The sequence below is a fragment of the Scatophagus argus genome, chromosome 20, assembly GCF_020382885.2.
Source record: "Scatophagus argus isolate fScaArg1 chromosome 20, fScaArg1.pri, whole genome shotgun sequence".
NCBI classification, from domain to species: Eukaryota; Metazoa; Chordata; class Actinopteri; family Scatophagidae; genus Scatophagus; species Scatophagus argus.
In genome coordinates, this window is record NC_058512.1 from 11228340 (window position 1) to 11250841 (window position 22502).

The following is a 22502-nucleotide window of genomic DNA, read 5'->3' on the forward strand; positions in this document are numbered from 1 at the left end:
CATTCAGGGATAAAATATTATCTGTAATGCAAAATCATACACCTTTGTTGCTGAACATTTTCATTGCTATTCTAAAATCTGATAAGGTTACAGGGGTATGGACATTACACCACCGCATAATTTGTATCTCCCTTTTTCTTTACTACTCAGTTTGTGTTTTGAACACTTTTGGCTACAGCACAGAGAGGAAAGGAGCCACAAGACTGAGAGAGACAGCAAGACAATAAAGAAATGTGACACAGGTTGAGGCAGCCCTGAACTCCTGAATTCACAACCACTTCTTCATTTGCTCAGCTACACATCATATCCACTCATTTCTTGTCATTACCCTGTCAGCCGTTCTCTCTCTCTCCTTCACCTACTCATTTATCTTGCAGCTTCATGCAGCCCCTCTCTTTTTCTCTCTCCCCCAATCTGCCTCCTCTCTCTCCTTTCATAACCTTTCAATATTTATGAGCACTGCAGAAATACTACTGGCAAAGCATGCTGGGTAAACCTGTCCCTCAGAGTCGGCTTCTGACGTCACGACTATGTGCTGACATTCTGGGCTCCATGCCCCGCCTCAGTGTCCGAAACAAGAGTCAAATTCCCTGCCAACACAACTGATATCTGAGAGTAGATTAATAATAACACACAGGAAGTGTCATTTCAGAACTGAGTCATTAACAGTAAAAACAGGGTGTTGAGTGTACAAAATATCTCAACTAAAGTCTTCAGTGTTGGTAATTGTATTGCACTATACCATTCACAATTGGTAACAGCACTGCAGCATCCATTTTTGTTGAAGAGATAGATTCCCATGAAGGTAATCTGTACCAGTTTTAGACAAGGTGATGGTGCAGTCCTTAATTTTTCTCTCAAGCAAAGTACTAAGAGGCCTAGGCATGATTGGCCAGAGCAACATGAACATTGCTTGGAACAAAGCTGCCTGTGATTGCCCAATCAGCTTAAGAGGTAAATGCTATAAAACAAGCACTACACGATTTAGAAGTTGATTTCAGCTGGATCTGATCATCTGGGTTTTAATGTGGCAGATTTAAATGTGTGCCTCTCACTTTTAATAGCCTTTAAAAATCCTCATTTGGAAGTATCAGATGATTGAGATGGAAGACTGTGAGGCTAAATTCAGTGGTTTTATGCCAAATTAGGCTTGCCAGTATGGCCATTATATATATATATATCTATATAGCTACACTGAACAACTAAATTGAACATCAAAGCAAAACTTCAGCATTATAAGAAATATACTTATTGGCTTATATCCGGCATAGAGTTGGGTAAGAATCTCAATACCACTTTTATATCTGTATGCTAAAGGTCCAGTGTATAGGATTTAATGACATCTGGTAATGAGGTTGCAAACTGCAACCAAATGAACACCCCTTGCCTCTGGGTTTTCAGTCAGACATCACTTAATCTGATGTTACCATCAGAATATTCAAAGGAACTGTTCAAAGGGAACAAAATCTGGCTATACGTGCTAAGCTGCTGGGAAGTTACTGGTCATGGTAAGGAAACAGTACAAACCCCCACAGTAAAATGTTGAATTGTCATTTGTATTTATCTTTTGTGTGGAATAAACAAACAGAATTCAGATTCAGAGGTGATATCAAACCAATGATTTTGAAGCAGAGAGGGGAAAACCTAGAAACTCATAAATGGTGAATGACAGCACGTAAAAACTGTAGACAGAAAAGGGAAGATGTAAAAAAGGAGGAGGACAAGGAAACTCATAGAAGTGAGGGAGTCACTATGTCTGAAAGTCATGTGTGCACAACTAATGCAAAGCACTCAGCTGCACATGGTCAGTGACTGTACTACCTCCCATAAGGCCAACATACAATCACTAAGAGGGAGCAGTCAGCAGTGGGAGGAGCAAGAGTGATGCATTGGAGGGAGGAGAAAGACAGGAAGGACATATAGAAGTGAAGGTGGAGGGGTTTGATAGTGTTAAACCAAAAAAGGGAAGGCACAAAGGACATAAAAGTGTAATGAGAATATGAATGAGAGGAAAAAGGAGAGTGGAGGGAGATGCTTCCAGGGGAATCCTGAATGGATTTGTAGACACCTGAGATCCAAAAAAATAACAGTAAGTTAGAAAACAGTCACATCTCACCTTTAACAGTGCCCACAAAGTCATTTTTGGTGGCTGAAAATGCTGGCATTAGTGTGGTTGAAAGGTCTGAGCAGAGCCCGATGCATTAGCATGGACATGACTTTACAGTGATATGGATCAGAGGTCAGGTGCAAGTGGGAAAAATGGATAGAGGAGAGGGTAACAGCCAGCAGTGAGAGCCATCACGTGTTAAAGCCACCTATCTGCGTGTGATGAGAAAGATGGATGGCCTAAAGAAATGAATTCCCACTGGGACCTGTTTTTTTTTAACTTGTTCTCCTTCCACCAGAAGAGGTAAGAGGTCATGATCAGATACAGAGCAGCACCACAGGGGCTGGTGGGGATACAATGTCTTGCTCAAAGTGTCTGTCTACATATACATCCATCCCGCTCAAGTTGTATTGTTTATACCCAGTCTGTGATCCATTCATCATCCTATAGTTGCTGTGTATAAATAGAGGCAATTTAAATTGTGATTTAGGAACAATGCCATCAATAATAAAATTCTCATCTTAACAGCTAGTTCTTTTTTTCTTATCTTCGCTTTATATTCACCTAAAATCACACACGCGGAAAAGAAAAGCTTCTCTCCACAACCGTCTCAGTAGATGACACACTGTTGTAACACTTCTCGTCTCAGCGTTGTCAGTTTGTCACCCCATCCTCCTCCATCCATCTGTCATCTGTTTTGAGGTGATCTGAGGCCAAGACTGAGCCCGTTGCCATTACCATTGGGCTTTGGTAGATCTAGTCTGAAAGATATTTTAGTGTAGGTTCGCAAAATCTTACGTACACATTTTCACAGGCGCATTTTTAATGCATATAAAATGTCTTACTCTATTTGGAGGATTGATTCCTGGAAAAGCTTATTAAGCTCACGTACAAGATTTTAATGACCATCTTATGACATTTAATGTTTATTTAAATAGCCTCAAGAACAAGAATGTGGATAGCACAATATCAGAGATACCATTCTAGCTACTATAAAGCTCAGTGAACAAAGAGTTCAGTGTTTAATTTTTGATACAGTGTTTATTATTTATGTTCCTACATTACTGTATGAACTGGGTTAACTTAAGTACTGAATAAAATACAAATTCTTAAATATCTATATGTGTATGTAAAGCATGTGTGAATCTTCTCAAGGAAAGTTATTTTTTCATAAATTAATTTTTTCTATGAAAGCAAGATCCAGATGTCTCCTCTAGCTCCCAAAAATAAAACCTTTATAAAAAAAAAAAATTCTTGCATGACATTAAGTATATATACACATACAAAGCATCAGTATAACAAACAAAACCACAACTAGATTAGATACCAGTGAGTAAGTTAAACACAAAACTCAACAAGGAAGTCACTCTGGTCACTGCCGTATGGCTCAGTAGCTGAAGGCAGAGTTTGATAACAGAGATGCAAGATGTCAGCTTATTTGAGAATGTGGCCTGGGAGAAAAGATAGATGGGCTGAGAGGAATAGGGGGTTCGGACTGAATAAAAGGAGTTGCTGCCCTATTGCGACTTTGACTGACTGACTACCAAATCACCCATGTCATGAACCAGGACTGTAGAGGGCTCTGGAGCTGACACTGACTCACACAAGTACACTAACAGGCACAAGAAAAATACACAGAAATGTGCACAGTTGAAAACTGCATGTGAATGCATGTACCAAAATCATTTTAATACGCAAATGTCTAATTGTGCATTCAATACATACGCAGACATAATAGTGTGGACAAACATGGTAACATGCTACATCATCTTCAGCCCTGCTGCCAACAGGCGGTCACAGAAGCTGACATATGCTCCTCACTGCAGGATGTAAAGACTCCAACAAGAATGCATGTGTCAGCTCACTGTTTGCTGGATGCGATGGTTACAACAGATGCAAACCAAGTCAGAGGGCCTCCACAACAACAGTGGTCTAAAGCTGTCCAGTTCATGAACCATGACCTCCTTTGTATCCACACAATCTTTTTCAATATATTCCAAACCCACAGATACATACTTTTTAAAAATGCAGCCCAACAATATCTGACATTCACCCAACCCTAAAAGCTAATCTCCTAGCTTTTCAGCACAGCTGGAGATGGAAATCCCTTCCCTATCCTTTCCTCCCTCTTTCAGTGGCAATCTATGGGACAGATACACAATGAGGGAAGGCTGATGGACCTCAGACCAGTTCAGGTTCCTCTCCCCAGAGGGTATATGTATCAAATACTTATATGGTTAAAATATATATGTACATGTGTGTGTGCATGTATGTGGCATATGTATGTTCTAACAGGAGCACTGTGAGAACACTCACTGTGCATGTCTGTGTTAGTGGCAGCGGGTCATCTCTAATCACTCAGCGGGTGTAGAGTCATACCAGTAACATGCTGAGAGTGCGATGGGGGTGCAGGGGGACTGATGGAGGATGAAGGAGGAAAAGTAAAAGAGGACAAACACAAGACGAAGTAGAAGACAAGATCAGAGGAGGGTGTGGCTACATCCAGCTGTTATTGTGAGTTCCCCACATTACTGCTGCTGTTTCCAAAAACAAAAATCATGAGGCAGCAACGGTATTAGTGTTAGCACTTGCAGTGTCACACTCTGCCTTGAGAATGAGCATTCATCATTTCCCTTTTTCATAGCGGAGTACATCATTTTAAATAAGGCTACAACTAAGGATTTCATTATCAATTAATCTGACGATTATTGTCCCAATTAACTGATTAATCGTTCGGTCTGTAAAATGTCAAAACAGTAACAAATGACCATCTATTTCCTAGAGCTCAACTGCTTCTTTTGTCCATCTTATAGTCCAAAACCCAAAGATTCATCATGAATGGCAATGAAAAGTGGTAAATCCTTATATTTCAGGAGCTGGAACCAGCAAATGTTCATCATTTTTGCTTACAATTTTTTTTCTTTTGATTGACTAATCAACTGATTGATTGATCTTTATTGTTATTAAATCTAGTACACTGGAATTATAAGATTAAACAAAATGAAACAAAATGAAAATGACATAAAAATTAAAGTGGTAAGTAAATTAAGTAAGAAACATTCACCTCTTCTAAGACAAAATCCACAAAATCATCTTCCCAGGCCACCATAACAGAATAATGGCATTATCCTCAGCCACACATTTCTACACTGATGGATGTCACAGGACGTGACCACTCCTCAAGGCCGGTCGATACAGACATACTCCTTTATGATTCAGCATTCTGCACAGGTTTTAGCCCACACGGAGCCATTTATCAATTGCACAAACTACTGATACCAGGGTCAGGAGCTGAAGCAAAGGTCAAGTAGGGGTTAACACATAACCTGACAATTTAAAACCAAAGCAAGTAGCTTGTGTCCAGTGGCTAGACAAACACAATTTTCCATAAAGTCTAAATTAGAGAAGTCAGTCACAAAGAGAGAGGGAGAGAGAGAGAGATACAGAGAAATTGTTATACTAAATAAATATTGATCTGAGCTCATTTAAATACTGGAAAAAAGAGGGCCAGGGCAGACACTCAGAAGATCACAGTAACAGAAACACAGACAAACAATAATAATAATAATAACAAGATAAACAAGACAGTAAGATGGCACCAACACAGCAAAGATTAACCATGAAGCTGTTTGTAGATTAAAACCTTATCTATAAAACATCAGCTTTTCATTTCCACTAATGCAAGAATCTTGATATACCCATTGCAGAACGTACTGTATTGTCCCCTCAGTTTGGGGCAAAGGACATTCACTCAAATGTATCATCAAGCTTTATCCCAAACACAAGCTGGTCAACAAGCACCAAACTGGGTAGCAGCATGACAATGACACACGTCACCTGGGATGGGTAATTTATCAGTGCTCCTATGTACTGTAAATTACCTCCCACTGACTGCCATTGAGAAGAGGTTTTGGACTTGTCCTCGGATTGGACCAGCTGTAGCAGAGGCAGGAGCAGGTTGGTTTGTTGAAGCTACAACTTTAACAAAAAAATTGCAAAATCTTTAAATGGGTGAGTTCATGAATTCAATGTGATTATCTGATCTCAATTCAGAGCACTCAGGACAGATTTTACTCAAAATATAAAAATACAATATGATGCATTATCTAAGAATTAAAAGCACCACCCTGAACTTGAGAAGTTAAGTAAGTGTACCTTGTGCATTCATGTGCATTCACTTGCTGCACTCACGGCAAAGAACGCTGACAGCATCGACTCTGGTGAAGAGTAAGACTGTTGATCGAGATCTGTCTTCTGGATTAGAAATAGCAAAAATTGATCATAAACAAATGTCTTAATCAGAAATGGATCTGGTGAGATAAACTGTGTAAGATAACTTTTATGTGGTGCCAATAAATAGGAAATCTCTTTTCATAATATCTCCAGTACCGAGAGCAGAACCAATAACGTCAGCACTTCGATACTATAGTCTTTAGAAATTTAGACCTGGGGTCTGTTTAATACCAGATTTCAAAACCCATGCTGATATGTCCAAAAATGTCACAATGAAGTCATTTAGCCCTTTCCACAGCTCATGCTATAATAAACTTTATGCACCAGGGAGAGCTAAAAATATAGGCAAGACAAGCTGACACTCTGCGTTTGCAGAAAGCTGCACTTCGCTCAGAGCACAATCAATCATCCTTATCATTCAGCAGTTGCTGATGCTTGTTGTTGTCTGTCCTGCGTATCAAACTATATTCACACACAAATGTACTCTAGTGTGCTAAAAATTCCCACACATAAACCTTAAACGTCAGGCTTGGACAGTAAATAGAACATTTCAAAATGTTATTTCAATTTTGGGATAAAATGCCCACATGCTAAGAATGACATAATTGTGCTCATTGTGTTATCTGCTGCAAGACAGACGACCATCATCAAAAGACAGACTCTCCATGTTGGAACAAACGCTTTTCATTTTACACAAAATACCTGGTATTGAGGACAAACTATTAAGCATTCTCCCTCTAATTAATATTTTATGTCAGAGAGGAAAGGCCCCGAAAGCCATGTTATAACCATGAGATGTGAGACACTAGGGAAAATACTCCTGCAGAAAGTCCATTATGTCAGATATTCCTTCTGGAAATCTGGAAAGTAGCTTTAAAATACAATAAATATATCTACAACAGACATAAGAAGTAGCTAAGATTTTTAGAAAGGGGAAAAAAAACCTGCAAACCTTTCTTCCTGGGTCCTTACAAAGCCCATTCTAGTTCCTTTTTATTTTCAATGTTAAACTGTCCTGGGAAAGATTTCAGCACTTGGTGCCTGCTTCAAATTAACAGCAACCAGAAGATCTGTAAAGTTTACTTGCTATATTTACAATGACAAAAGTTGTTTTTTCTCTTTTCTGTCAGCAGAGGAAGCAAATTATACTGCAATCAGTCACTCAAGACTGTTTGTATGGTCTAGTAAGCTTGGTCTAATGAAAGAATAGATGTCTTGAGTATACTTGAATACTTGAATGTACTTGAATAGATGTATTAAGTGTTGATTGGCAATCAGATTGTATATTTGGCAATTGATGTTTCTTATGCCTGTTTTGGCTCACTTCCTATCAACAAAAATAATCTTTGCAACTTGCACTCTACTGTGCATTTAGAGATGTTTGTAATGAGTAGTAAGTGTTAATTTTAAATCCTTAATTAAAGACCAATTTGCTGTCTTTTTTTCCGTTCTCCATATGCCTGTGCACCAAAACTTTGCCCTGCACTTCATAAGAGTAGTTAATGTTTTGGAAATGATTTGAATTGTGATATTGTCTTTCTTACTTGCACACAACAGATTGGCTACTAATTTAATAAATTTTCCAGTTTGCACCAGACTCCGTTCCACTCCGTGTAGGCTTGTGTTTTAACTGTGTCTCACTCTGCTGTGTCTCTCTGTGTTTCATGGGCATAACCACGACCATGAGAAATAACCATGAATTGTTTGTTTACACTTCAAGTCTATTCTTCCGAAAATAACTGTATAAATGTGATGCCCGACATAACAGTACTGAATGAATATATAATCATCTACATTTTGCAACCTAGATGAAGCAGAGTGTGCTCTCTGGACAATCATCGACACACACACACCTCTTTTAGACCATGTCTGATGAAAGCTGAAAGCTGGAGCTAAAACAACAACTCACATTTCCCATCATGTCCTGCTGGACTGAGTAGTTTGGATCATCTATTGGCGACCTCGGTGACCTTTCTTCTCACCTTGGTCTTCCACTGGAGTAGAGCCAGCAACACACACCAAGTCAATCAGTCCTACCACCTTAAATTAGCTGATTCAGACTCTCTGCTTCATTATAACCACACCACGATCCATAAATATTTTAGCTTGTATTTGTATGAGTCACAGGTCTCAAGGGTGTGTTTGAGTACGTGAGAGAGAGTGTATGAATTTAAGACACACATGCAATCAATCAATCAGTCAAGTCTGTGATCCACGTGTGTCCTGTGTGATACTCAGCTACTAGCTTGCATAATCATGCTACTGCACCACAGCTGCTCCATGCACTTGTGACTTTGGTAACAGAAGCTAACAGGAAGTGAGCAAGACAGATACGAGGATGCCAAGCAAAGAAGAGGCGCCAGGGAAGAGACAAAACTCTGCATTTAACCATTTTGTCATTAAGTCCTTCGTTGGCTTGGCAGTTATTCTGAAAAACAGGACTGAAGGGTTGAAAATCACAATAATGTTCTCCACTCTGTGTCTCCAGAGCAGTATTACATTCCCATCTGTTCCTGTCTTCATGCTATCGTGATGGTATCGAACTGGTAGAAAATCATCATTTATGACTCACAGGCTGTTTTGGCAAAAACACAGTGTTAACATGTATTTACTGTACTCAGCCTCTGATTCTGTGTTAATACTGCTAATGGATGGTTGTACTATGGTTGACTTATGCTGCCAGATTGTTTACTGTAGTTGTTCAATGTAGTTTCAATACTACACAACACAAACTGTGATGTGTTCCCATGGCTAACTGCTGACAGATCTCTCAAAAGTGTGTTAAGTTGGTGTAAAGTTAAGTATGATCTGTTTTCCTGTGTTGTGGAATGTTTAAATATGTTTAACTCATTCCCTGCCTACTATCCCATGTTCTTCTTTTTGTCAAAGCAGAGATGTGGTGTGTTGCATGAGCCACATGTGTGAGTGGTAAAACCATAGCAGACACAAAAACACTGATAAAAGGAGCCTGATTATTTTAGGCTGATCATGATCTAATGCTGCCCATATTGGAAAATAAATCCCAAAAATAGAGAGTGCAGTGCCACTGATATGCTAAGTGACTCAGTGTGGCTCACAGCAGCTTGTCTGGGATTCCAGAAAGAAATCCTTACAATCTTTTAGAATCATGGGCATACAGACATTTGAGAGAGTTTAAGGAGGACTAAAGCATGTGTATGGACTCTTTTTACACAGTGTTCACCCCTGGACTAACCTTTCACACTGGTGGCACTGGCTCCTAATTTTGTCATTTAGTTGCACCCCTTAATAAATTTTGAGCACACTTTTATCAGTTTCCATATACATTGGTAATTTCTTAACACGTAATGTAAATTGTGTGTGAACAGGGATTGGGAATGTTTTTCAGTTAAATTACAGCACATTCATCAAGAAACTGCAATAACTTTACTGGGATACTGCCTATATCTTCTAGTATTTGAGGATTTGCTCTTTTTCAATGTATTATCATGTGCTTTAGTGCATTATTTTTTTTCATGTGGACTCTTTCAGACAAAAAACAAGGAGGTGATCAAGAGGAAGTTTTTCAACTGTCCCACTGAATCCAAGCCACAGACATCAAAGTTAATAAGGTAACTAGTATTACTGCTGTGTAGTACAACAGGATGAGTAATTTGGCAAAATATCTAGATTACAAAATAGATCTGACAATTACAACTTGAATGATGAATTAAGTCAACATAGCCGACACAGGAAGAGTAAAACAGAAAGAGGAGAGGTGGGCAAGACAGTGTGTGTTTGTGTGTGCGTGTGTGTGTAGTAGTAGAAGATCAGAGGTGGAAAAAGAAACAGATACTGCAGAAAGCAAAGAGGGTTAAGCAAAGAGACAGAAAGATAGCTGAGGGCATAGTGAAAGAACAAACAGCTGCTTAATTTTCTCTCCTTCTATCTAAGAGTTTAAAACTGTAGTAGCAGTGAAGTATTTATACATGTTCAATGTTGAGTTCCAGCTTCTGTGCAGTACAGAGGCAAGGAGGACAGTGCAAGGAAACATACACTACTACTGATTGGTCTCTCTGCTTTTTTCTACATACATGTCACAGGCATAATGACAAATTATGCAGGCAGGAACACAAGACAATGCAGACAGAGGGAAGATAGGAATAAGAGTGACAGAGGAAAAAGTAACAGAGAGATGACAAGGATCACGAGGAGAACCACCCAGTTTTCTAGCTGTCCCATCTCCCCAGCCGAGCTGCCATCAGTGAGTGCTGATGCAAGCTTTTTTGGATCAGGGAGTGTGAAGCGATATCAGTGAATGAATGGCAGCTGGTCTTTGCAGTCATATCTGGAAAATGTTGATGCTATATTCTGTTTTCAGTAGTTCCACAACATTTTAACCCAATCACTTCATTTTTGTCTGGACATATGTGTGTGTGTGTGTGAGTGTGTGTGTGTGTGGGGGGGGGGGGGGGGGAGAGAGAGAGAGAGAGCGAGAGAGAGAGGGATGTCAAGCATGGATTAGTTATTGAGTGATGAGCCTGAATAGAGAGGATCCATTCCATCTGCCATCAGGCAGCAATCTCAGTGACACATCATGAGAATGGGTGTCATTCTCATCATGCAGACACACACCCACACACACACACACACACAATTAAACCACCTACATGTGCATGCCTGAGCAGGTGAAAGAAAGGTGACACTACTTGTCAAAGAACAGTTACTTCCAGAGCATCAAGAAATTAGCATTTTCCAATCACAGCTCTGTTGTCACAAAAATATCATATTAACTGCTACATGGGTGGTGTCACAATTAGTGAATAAAACAGTTATATCCATATTCAGAATTGTTTGATCTAAATCCTTGCAAAGTATGCACTATCTTTGCAGGAAGAAGAATAATCTATCCACCAAGTGCCAAAACACTAGGAATGTTTCTAATTGACTCTGACCTTTAACTGGGAAGTTTAAAATTCAACTGGTTGACTTGTCTAAAAGTAAGAAAATACCCAGAAAACCAAAAATGAATGAGGATAAACAGCAAAAAAAAAGAAAAAAAAAGAAGCATGGATTATAAGAGCCACTTGAAGCACTTAACAATATTCTTCAATAATGACGCAGACGCATCAGTTACCCGACAATGCCAAGATTACTAATGTTAATGTCAATCAATCTCAACTCCGTTTGGAATATGTGACAAATATACTATAAGCTACACTACAATGTCAGTGACTACATATAACGCCTCATAACTACAGCCAGTAACAGGGTGAACGTGGAAATAAATCATGAAAGTATTTCACAGCACTGCCGCTATGTGAAATCTTTGATCCTGCATTTTGTCCATTAGCCAGCACACATACTGTAAAATGCGTTTAGGCCAGAAAGTGATGGAGTCAGGCTGTGTCTGAGAGCGACTGCTTCAGTGCATTAGTGGGCTCCTGCAGGCCACATGATCCATGTAGACCTTGAGGAGCACTAATTCCATTACATAATGCCCATCTCCAGCACTAAGTATGTGTGTGTGTGTGTGGCATCGTGACATTCTGTATCACTTTCACTTTTCCTCTAATGATTCTTAGGAATTAACAGCCCTCACATACCGATTTTGCTAATGACCTGTGATGAGTCAACTGCATCAATAGTATTAGATACAGACTGTATGTAGGTCAACTGTGTGTTTTATAAGTGTCATATATTTTTGACGTCCCTCTTAATGTAAGAGTGTGAATGGCTTGATATGCAAAACAAATCTGAACTACAATTGCTGTCTGACTCATGTTTTCTTATTGATGTGTTCTCATCAGAGACACAGCAAGTTGAAATTAAACTCAGCAGTCACATAAATCTGGGACCATGCAGAACGGTTTGACAGTGCAGCTAAAGCATCAAGCTTTTTTGGATCCAGCATTTCGTGTCTAGCTGGCAATCTGTGCACCAAGACAGATGTTTTATCACCAACCAAGGCATGCCCTCGTCCATCTCCTCACCCCTTAATCATCCCACCACCTGAGGGTGTCACACAGTAATCGTCGTGGTAACATCAGTTATTCCAGACCAGTCTGCCACTGACCCCAGGGTCACGATAAACTTTGCCAAAAGATATATAGCTGTTACCCTTCCCCTCTGTATGCCACCGTGTCATGTTGGTTGGCCTTGCTAACAATGATGATGGATGCTCTGATTAGCAGGTACAGGCTGGCACATTAGCTGTGACTTCTAAGGAACTAAACAACTGCACATTGATCTAATGGACTACTGGCACAGTGACTCTCTGACCATGAGTTCAATATCATATTCCAAAATTTGTATAGACATTACTCTGAAAACACATTACTTCATCCTTGCTTATGATGACAGCATATAGAAAAGTATTCATGAATTTCAACATTACACTATATGTGTAACATTTTATCCCAGCTAACGCACAAATGTACCACAATTACAGGTACAAACAACAGTGGGTAACAAAATTTAATAGCACAAAATGACTTTCCCAATATTTATCAAAGGTGTCTAGGTGACAAGGCAAGCTTATCTATAATCACTTTGATCTCCAGATCAAAATACTGTATGTGACAGAGTCAAGTCCTAGATAAGCCCTCAGAGAAGTCTGATAAATATCGACCATCATGCTTCTATTCTGGAATCTTGCTGTGTTGTTTGAGCAGGTACGGATCCAGGTCAATATCACATACAGCATCAGAGCAGGTACTCGGCTAGCACACAGTAGTGGTGTATAGATAGATGGGTAGCTCTGGTCTCAGATGCACTGTAATCCTAGGCTGGCGGGTAAATATAGCCTGTGGCTACTTTGTGCTGGGCTGAGTGCTGTTTTTGCACTGCTCGACCTTGGCTCATCCTGCCCTCCCTTTCCTTAAATGGGATGAAAAGGCACCAGTCCACACTATTATGCTATGCATTACTGATGCCTTAGAGAATGTACCACCACATGTACCACCTGAACATGTCAAAATGTTGTAAGTGTCCAATCTCATGGACACAGTCTTATAAGTGTACAATCTTATGGCAGCAATACAGACAGTATTTTTTACATGACTCAATTTATTGTTGAATCACACAATAAGTGTGTACTGCTATGGAGAAGACATTTGACTCCTCTTTAGCTTTTTAGCCTCTTTTTACTCATTTTTGTTTGGACCTATAGTGGAGTCTTATTGCTCTCATCAACCCGGAAACACCCATTTTTAGGCAGAAAATGCTCAAAGAAAAACAAATCACATATTAGTCCCTTGGTTTGGACATGTTCTTAAGATCCCTACTCTCAAGGCAGATTAAAACATACTCCATTGCCTCCACTTCCCCACACAAACACAGAATGAATCAAAGTATTCATTTTTCATACTGCCTCTTTTGTCAAATCTGGTACAGCCTACAATACTATATTTAAATGCAATAGAACTGCATCTCTATATGCCACAAGATCAGCAATGGTTTGACACCCAGTTCATAGAGAAAACAAAAATGAACTCAAAGAATTAATTCAAAGAAACCAGATGAGTACGAAGTGACACAGACTTAATGTAAAAGCACATATAGAGCTTTCAGAGAATGTTGTGTTGGCTCCTTCAGTTGATAAAATGGATAAATTCTGGTCAATAAAGGATACCTTCTGCAAATATAAAGCTTCTGTAATTATTTTCTAACTTGTATCCTGTTCCAGAAATCTTTCAGTAAATTTAATCAGTGCTACCATGTATACCTTAAAAGATATCAAATGGAAAATACATAAAGATTTGTCATGTGGCTGAGGAGTACAGTATTCTCTTTCATGCACCATCCTCTGGGATTCTTGCAGTTTTCAATTGTCTGGCCTGAAGAAAATCAATTCAGATCAAAATTTTCATGCAGTTCACAGCAGTCAGAGGACTAATGGCTCAGGCAAACTGTGTGATGCAGTGTATGAAGAGACAGCTTTGGATGAAAATGGATTAGGGTATGTCCACTTTGCACTGCAATGGAAAAGATTATGGAGATAATCTATTGATTTGCATCCTCTGGAACAATTTTACCCATGTCCAAAAATGTTTTTTATGCAGATGATACTGCATTTAATCACCAATGTTAAGAACTACTGCAAAATACCTCTGACATCATTATCCTGTGCATTGTTTTGTACGAAAACAAAAAATGGGCAGAGAGGCCAAGACCACTTTCTTGGCCTCTCTGCCCAGAAAGTGGAAGAGCGACAGAAGACAATTTTGGCTAATTAGGGTTGGGTATCCATAAGGTTACATAAAAGTGGAATGAGATACCCTGAAGCTCTGCTATTCCACTCACACTTACACAAACTGTGTGTGCATGCATGCACACATTCAGCTCCATTGACATCATGAGCAGGCACACACACACACACATACACAAAGAGAACACACTATCCATTAGCAGATCTTTGGATCCACTATAATAAGTGCAGGCCAGGAGGAAATCGGAAAGTGGACAGGCCCAAGGAGATTCATGCTGAGGTACTGCAATAAAATGTTCCATGTCCCACATTAGTCTATCCCATTGGTCACAGAGAACTGAAAAATCGGATTGGGACATCCCTAATTCATAGCAGCATAAATCAATGACAGTCACTGGACTGTTGTGACAAGTGACTAGTAAACACACAGAAGTGATCAATGATGCTAGACATAATGGTCACAGTATGGTCACATAGGGATACATACAGCCAGTGAGGCAAGAATACACACTGCTGCCACTGCACTGAACTCCAGTTTCCACGTATGACACAATGCATTACATTATGCTGTATTTAAAACCAACTACTGACTTAAGTCCTCTGTGATGATTCACAATTCATTTTCACAGAATTATATTTGCCGTTTTCTTGTTATTTCCAGTCAGGTTTGTTCACAGTACTTTCCTTACACAGCATGGCACCACTCAACCCTATAGCATTTAGCATGTGAAAGTTTATCCATATCAGTTTGCCTCAGTAACATTTCTGCTCTTGTTGTTCTCTTGAAGATTTCGTTTTTCATTTTTCAGATATGAGTGAGGAAAGACAGGAAAGATAAGGGGAGACAATTGCAGATAACAAAGGTCATAGATCAATTCCAGAACCAAGAACTCTGCAGCTGTATGGCAGAGCTAGTTGAATGCCCTGTACTTTCTTTGCAGATTTACTAACTACATTACTGTCCAGTCCATCCAGACTTATGATAGGATCTCTGCTGAAACTGTAGTGGATGACCTTTGTGCAAGGGGAGGAGTAGGGAAGAAAGATGCCGTACTGCCAAGTTTGATTTACGTCGAATGGAGCTAATTAACATCCCCAGAACATTAAGACCTGCTTGTGCCTCCTCTTTCCCTCTCTATCTCTTTGACTTGCCTCCTCATTCCTTTTGGGTGCATGGCAACAATCTACTGGAGAGAGAAAGACAGATTCAAAAAGAGATACACAGTGAACAGAAAAACAAAGTAGCATGGTTGATGAATGAGGTGAGAGTGAGGGAGAGAAGCCAGTCAGACAGAAGCAGTGAAGCGGAGAGATTTTTCTTGCTACAAACTTTTCCCTATTGAGGCAATAAATGTGCCAATTACAGTATCAGCTGTAAAATCCAGGACAGGACAATAAAACAACACTGATGTTGTGCACTGCTTTTCATCCGTTTCTTTTTTTGGAATCATCATCAGTAGGAACAAATTTGTATTACAAGCTACAAAACAGACCATTACATGTTTGGCATTTGATTAACTGAGACATTGTTATTGGTTTTGAGTATATTTTACACAACACTGAAGCCAAATTAACTTTCAAGGCTTCCCAAGCCTTTACAAAGATGACAGTTAAGATGGAGAGTGGCTATGAATTAAGTGACCATTAATGAAATATTTCAATAGCTCGACCGATTTTTGAACCGTATAAACAAAAGTAGCGAATAAATAAATAAAAGTAGTGAATGTTAACAGCATAAAGATCAGTGGATGACCAACTAAGTGCAGTAACAGTAAATAAGCGCTCAAACTGCCTTAACATCTTAAATGACATCTACTGTAGGGTAAAACAGAATTAATGTTGCCTTCTTTGTCTTGCTTTGACTGTGGGCTCAGTGACCTAGTTTAACTTTGATCGCAATAATGAGTAAAATATCATTACCTAATCAGTTTAAGTTTACTTATTTAGACTATAATATTTTATCATTAGCAGGTCTCAAACATTTTTTAAAAAGGAAGAGTTGACTGAGATCAAACCAGAAATCACAAGACACAAATACAGCAAAGCCTACCAGATTTACCCGATGTAGCACCACAATGCCTAGACTCCTCTTTCATATTTGCTCATTTAGGCTGCAAATGAACAACTAACTTATGTAGCAATTAGAGGTAAACCAAATGCTCAGTTCAGGCAATTACCCAGCACCAAAAGGATATTTTGCCCTGATAGTGGCCAATAGCTTATTTATTTATTTTAAGTAGTTGTGCCTGAGCTTTGGGTAATTTATAATATACTATGTAGGAACTTTCACTCAGAGGACAGTTATTGCTGCCCCCTCTGTGACTTTAAGTGTAGCCTTAGCCTTTTAAACTTCCCATTTAAACACCAGGGAAAAAATTCAATAGGAACAACCCTAGCCAAATTCAAACTCTTGGTTAGCCTTGTTACACAACAAAACAGGGAAAAGAACAATTCATGATTTGCCAATGTAATCCCATCTATGATAGAGTTATATAATCCCCATCTGATTGTTTATTTGACTGGTTTTGTAAATGGCCTTCTATCAAGCGAACCATATATTTCATGTTTTTAAGTTTCCAAAATAATACAAACAACAGTTAAAATTGCATCGCTATATTGTTCTATAAAGCATAAAATTATATTATTTCACCTAGAATAAGATTTTTTGAGATGAAAACTTACAGAATATTTAAGGTTGGGCATAATGGATATTATACAGGGCACATTTTGCCAAAAATACAGAGCAAACTACAAATTCCAACCTAAAGTAAACCAGTAAAACAAACTGATAATCCCACTGCATTGCAGTCTGGACAAACATTGTGTTTTATGCTGAAAGAACATTAAATAACTTCCCTACAGAAAAAAAATTACACTCCATGAGCACCCCAGATCTCTCTGCAGATTCAGATACAGTTTTGTATTGGCTCTTCTGCTTTGTGATTCTCTCTGTTTCTCATACACACAAACACACTTACACATCTCTCAAAGTGAATATAAAAAAATCTATCCTGTGCTGCCATCAACCCCACATTAGTATGTGCACACAGAAATAATGCCGGAGGAACAGAAAACTTAGAACTGGCTTTTGCATTGAACACCTATGTCATAATGTTGTAAATTCCACGAAGGGATAAAATTCCTAAGCTTTTTTTTTTAATCTAATCAACAACTATCTTTCACAATAGAACATGTGTGTCCATAACTAATTTCAGTGCTGGCGTGCATAAGGGCAAGATGACACAACCAATAAAATCTGTACCTAAAGGCACAGTCAGAGTGCGGGAGTGCATGGGAGAAGTGAGACGGGGGAGTGAATGAGAGCTCTTATGCCTACAGATACAGCCATACCTACCCATGATATCCTGCACGCCGAGTTTGTGACAACACATTTAAATATTAATATTCTACACTGCAAATATTAAAAGGAGCAAATCATATAAATTTCTTGATTAAACAACACATACATGAGAACATTTCCCAAAAACACACATATAGCGATGGGTTAAAATTGCATCTATTATTAGAGGGTACCTCCATCTTCCCCCTCCATTTTACATCTCCCCCAGTAAAAAAAAGTCTGTAATATGGGGGGAAGACATCAAATTTGAGCCCAAGATATCTTCGTGGGGAAGATTAGGGTGAGTATGGGATGTTAAAGGTGATGTGATTATATATATAACAATAAATGTACATGCAGTACACTGAACTTACATGGCATTAATATAAATGAGCACCTATGTAGGACTAAAATCACTCAAAATGTTGGTCGTGTGAATGAAAAAACATTGCACTACCTGACATTTAACCACCAGCCTATATTAGTCACACCTCTAATGACATAAAACATCATCAGCCTCCTATAGCTAAATATCTGAACGAGCAAACGCAACCTGTACCAGGCATATGCGCTTGACTGGTAAGCCTTCATACACACACACCAGCAGAGGCCACAGGACCAAATGTGTAATTATATATGTGTAATTGCAATCTTGCACAACAGATGCGGTGAGAGAGAGACCGCTAGAGAGATCGAGAAAGGCAGGTAGAAGGGGAAACATGCATGCAAGGAACACCGTCACCTCCCCTGTCTCTTGAGACAGCACAGCCATACCTTGCGCCGGCGGTCCCTGGATCGATTCCTCTTTTTTATCTTTTCTTCCTCCTTCTCCCTCTGCTCCTGGGCGGCGGCCTCCGCAAGGTCCTTGGTCTTGCGGAGCTGCTTGGCGGCTTGCGCCATGGTGCCGCTGCTACTGTTGCTGCTGCTCCTCCAGTCACCGTTGCTCCAGCCCTCCTCTTGTTTGCACTACCACCAGTCGTCCCTGTTTCCTCGTCCCTCTGTCCCCCGAGCCCCGTCACTTACTACCTCTTCTCTGGTGGCCACCACGACATGTGTGTGTCTAAGGCAAGCAGTGGGAAGAGCTGTGTCCAGATATTTGTGTGTATGTGGATGATGTTGATGTTGATGCTACAGCAGCCACAAGACAGCTTCAAGCAGCCACAAAGAAAGATGCTACAGCTAGTGGTGCTGATGCTGCTTGCCTGTACCGCGGCTGCTACTCATCCAGTCAGATTGCACTGCGCTGAATAGCCTCCCCTCCCCCTTCTTTATTTCCTACCTTCCTCCCTTCTCTCCTCTCTCCCTCTGCTTGCACAGACCAGTCACGCAGTCCTGTGTTCAGCACGGTGGGGATCCTGCTGCAGAGCTCCCTCTTTTTATCTGTCAAATGTCCTCCTCTTCCTGCTGTTCTGCCTCTTTCACTACAGTTTTTTCCTCTGCAAAATGTTTTTATTTCACAGTAGCTGCTTTTTGTCTTGCCTAAGTGAGGTACAAAAGATGAGAACGCCAAAGCTGTGAAATGCCTTCAAATTATTTTCTTTCTCGTGTCTTGCCTCCATGGCACCTCCCTCCTGTACACAGATGGAGAGAGAGAGAAGACTAGTGAGAGAGATGGAAGCTTGTAAAATAGAAATGGATATCACATGCTATCTAATATACAGCACCTGAGCACTTGTTCTTCTGTAGAACAGCTTGGTCACTTTTTGACAATGAAAGGCTGATGTTAAGGTGCAAAAGCAACATGGTGCCACACATGAACATCTACACTAACCCACTTCCCTCATGTTTTAGTGTCAGGAGCAGACAGGGAGAAAAACATCAGCAACATGAATGCTTCATAAAAACTGCATGTGCTCTCCCTCCCCTTTTATTCAACCACATTCCCTCTCTCTCTATTGCACCAAGAGGGTCTGCATGGCTGTTTGATGCTGAAATTCAGCATCAGATGAGTAAACAACAGCAACAACAGACAATATGATGATTAAAGATGATACGGGGAGAAAGATGTTGACTGGTCTATGTTTTGACATCCGTAAGACGGACCTGTAAAAGCACTAATCACTGAAACGTTTTGCTGACTTGTGAAACTAAGTATATCATTAAATAAAAGCAAAACATAACTTAAGCTTTTTTTTTTTACTGCATGAAGACTGCACTATGTACTGATAATTTCTGTTTTAATGTAAACGTAAAATGAAACAGTACATGACGACAACAGTACGAACACTTCTGTTCATATTCTCATATAGAATTTAAAAATGAATACCACCCCATTTAGTATAAAAACAGAATACAATTTTACATTATGATCTTAACACGTGTACATACTGTCATATGATGCATATTCTCTCTGCAAACCACTTTTCAACTTGAAAAAAAAAAATACATTAACATTAAGCTCTCTCATGTATTCCCTCCTCCCGTCCCTGCAACACCATCTTTCTGCAGAATCATGTTGCAACGTAATATGCAGCATAGCTTCAATAAAGAGACTATGCGCCACGAGTAGAATATATATATTTTACAAACAGAGACGCCATCAGTAAACAGATTAGCACCAGATCCATTTCATCATACTGCAGCTTTATATGAATATTAAAAATCTCTCCACAATGACAGTATTTCTGGAGACAATTTTCCTTTGACAAATAACGTAACCCCTAACTTTAAGTGTTTCTGTGCCCCTGTACAAGCGATTCATATGGATTGTGAAATTTAATGTCCTCTTACTTCTGTTTCTTTCCTTCATATAACAATCTAATTGACTGTGCTACATAACCATACCAAAAGAGTGATGTAACCAACTAAATGGCTATGCTGACTGGAAGAATTATTTCATATGGCTTTTCCTTGGATGACACATTGCAAATGCAGTGTGAGAAATAGCTAGCAACATGGTGGATGAGATGCCTGTTCCAAAAAGAACCAAATTTAATGCAACATAGTGTTTAAATGGTGAAACTGAACAGAACGGAAATTCATAAGGTAGTTTAAGTCTTGCTCTAGTCTACAGTGCATTGAGAAAAAAAGTTCACAGTTTCAATTGTAGATTGTGAATGCAATAAATACCTATATTGCTACAGATTTTGTTGGGATAATCACACATGCCTATTTCAAGGCCAAGTGCAGATCAGAAATATTTGATAACAAAAGAGTTTCTGCACACAAGAATGATGCTTCACTCAATCTATCAGCTGAGTGACCACTTAAACATCTGCCTGAATAAACTATAATGGGAGAATCAGTCCAATGTATGGGTGTTTAATTTGCTTTTTGCAAGACCTGAGGACATTTAAATATGCTGTCTGTTACGAAAAAAATACGATTATCCAACTTGGTTTAAGTAACAGTTACAGGAGAATTAGTAGACTGCTTATTCTTACCAGCCAGTGAAGGAGAAATAATATTAATGGTATGTTACTGACTATAACCCACAGATTCTGTCACTGGTATACAATGAGCTCTACGTTACGCTAGCCAGCTAACAACTATCAACATTTATGAATTAAAACACTTTATGGCTTTCTTATTTAGCAATACTGTATGCTTCTCATGTAATGTAATTATAGCTTACATCAAAACGTCGCTTTTACTCATGAGAGAAGGAATGGACTAGTGTTGCAGGTAGCCTTAAACCTTAAAATGTAGATAAAAAACGCTAGTTAGTTAGCGGCTAGTGTATAGTTCTCCTATAGTTAGCCTGCGCTGTTAAACTACCATAACGCAAGCTTACGTATTATTTTAGAATCACCTGAGTCCAAGTAAACCTAATTACTCAACAAAAGCCAACGGTAGCTAACCTGTGAAGGTGTGCTCTGTGCTCTGTGTACCACAGGGTGACCACACTCATGCTGCCACTGCACTGCGTCACATCCCGGACAGGTAGCAAGAAATACTATAATGGGCGGGCCTTGCACAATAAAGTGACACAAGAAGAACTTATATCCATATATGTAAAAGGAGTTAATAAATTAATTTCATGGAAATTAAATCATGTTAGGTTTTAATATACATGCACACAATCATGAAAAAATACAGCACAGGATATAGATCTGTAGACAGTAGTGATAAAGAACATTTTACACCTGCAGTTAAAATAAAAAAAAGGACATAAAGGAGGAGTTGGAGTAGATGATGCTGGGATCTATCAATGATAAAAACACAGACAATACTGGTTCGGATCTCCTTTGCCAAACTGTGGTGTGCAAAATATAGAAGTGATGAAGCAAGTGTTCATTTTGTTACCTAAGGAAGAAACTGTAAACTGTGAAACTGGCTCAATGACTTGATAAAAACTAAGTGTGTAGACAGAAATTATCAAACAAATCCACAGTAAATCAGTTAAACCCTGTTTTTAGAAGGTTTGGTGAAGAATTAGGACACAGACTGCACACTGAGAATAAACTTTTCCTAACTAAGACACTTAACTGCTCACTTAAGCTATGAATCAGTCAGTTTACGGTATTTTCTTTGCTCTCTAAGAAATCCCATTCTGTTTTTTGTTTGTTTGTTTTATGTAGAAACATCTGAATTTCTTCACAGCTTATCTATCTTGGTCTTGAATAGGATCTCAATATGAGTGGACTCATCTCGGAATTGACTAAGATGTGATTAGGTTTGTTATGTGATACATTAAGTGTTGGAAAATGGACGGT

General features: G+C 39.2%; 1 protein-coding gene across 5 annotated transcripts in view; it reads right to left on the bottom strand.

Annotated features, from left to right (window-relative positions):
* Positions 1–21725, bottom strand: part of ank1b (ankyrin 1, erythrocytic b) — a 63394-nt gene extending 41669 nt beyond the window's left edge. For 4 of the 5 annotated variants that reach the window (XM_046375356.1, XM_046375357.1, XM_046375358.1 and 1 more), the window contains exons 1-2: positions 21648–21725; positions 18622–19418 (exon numbers count right to left, since the gene is read on the bottom strand). In XM_046375356.1, coding sequence (XP_046231312.1) covers positions 18622–18747 — 126 coding nt within the window. In that variant the 5' untranslated portion in view covers positions 18748–19418; positions 21648–21725. The remainder of the gene's footprint in view (positions 1–18621; positions 19419–21647) is intronic. The other variant, XM_046375354.1, reaches the window with a different exon arrangement.
* Positions 21726–22502: the final 777 nt, after the last annotated feature.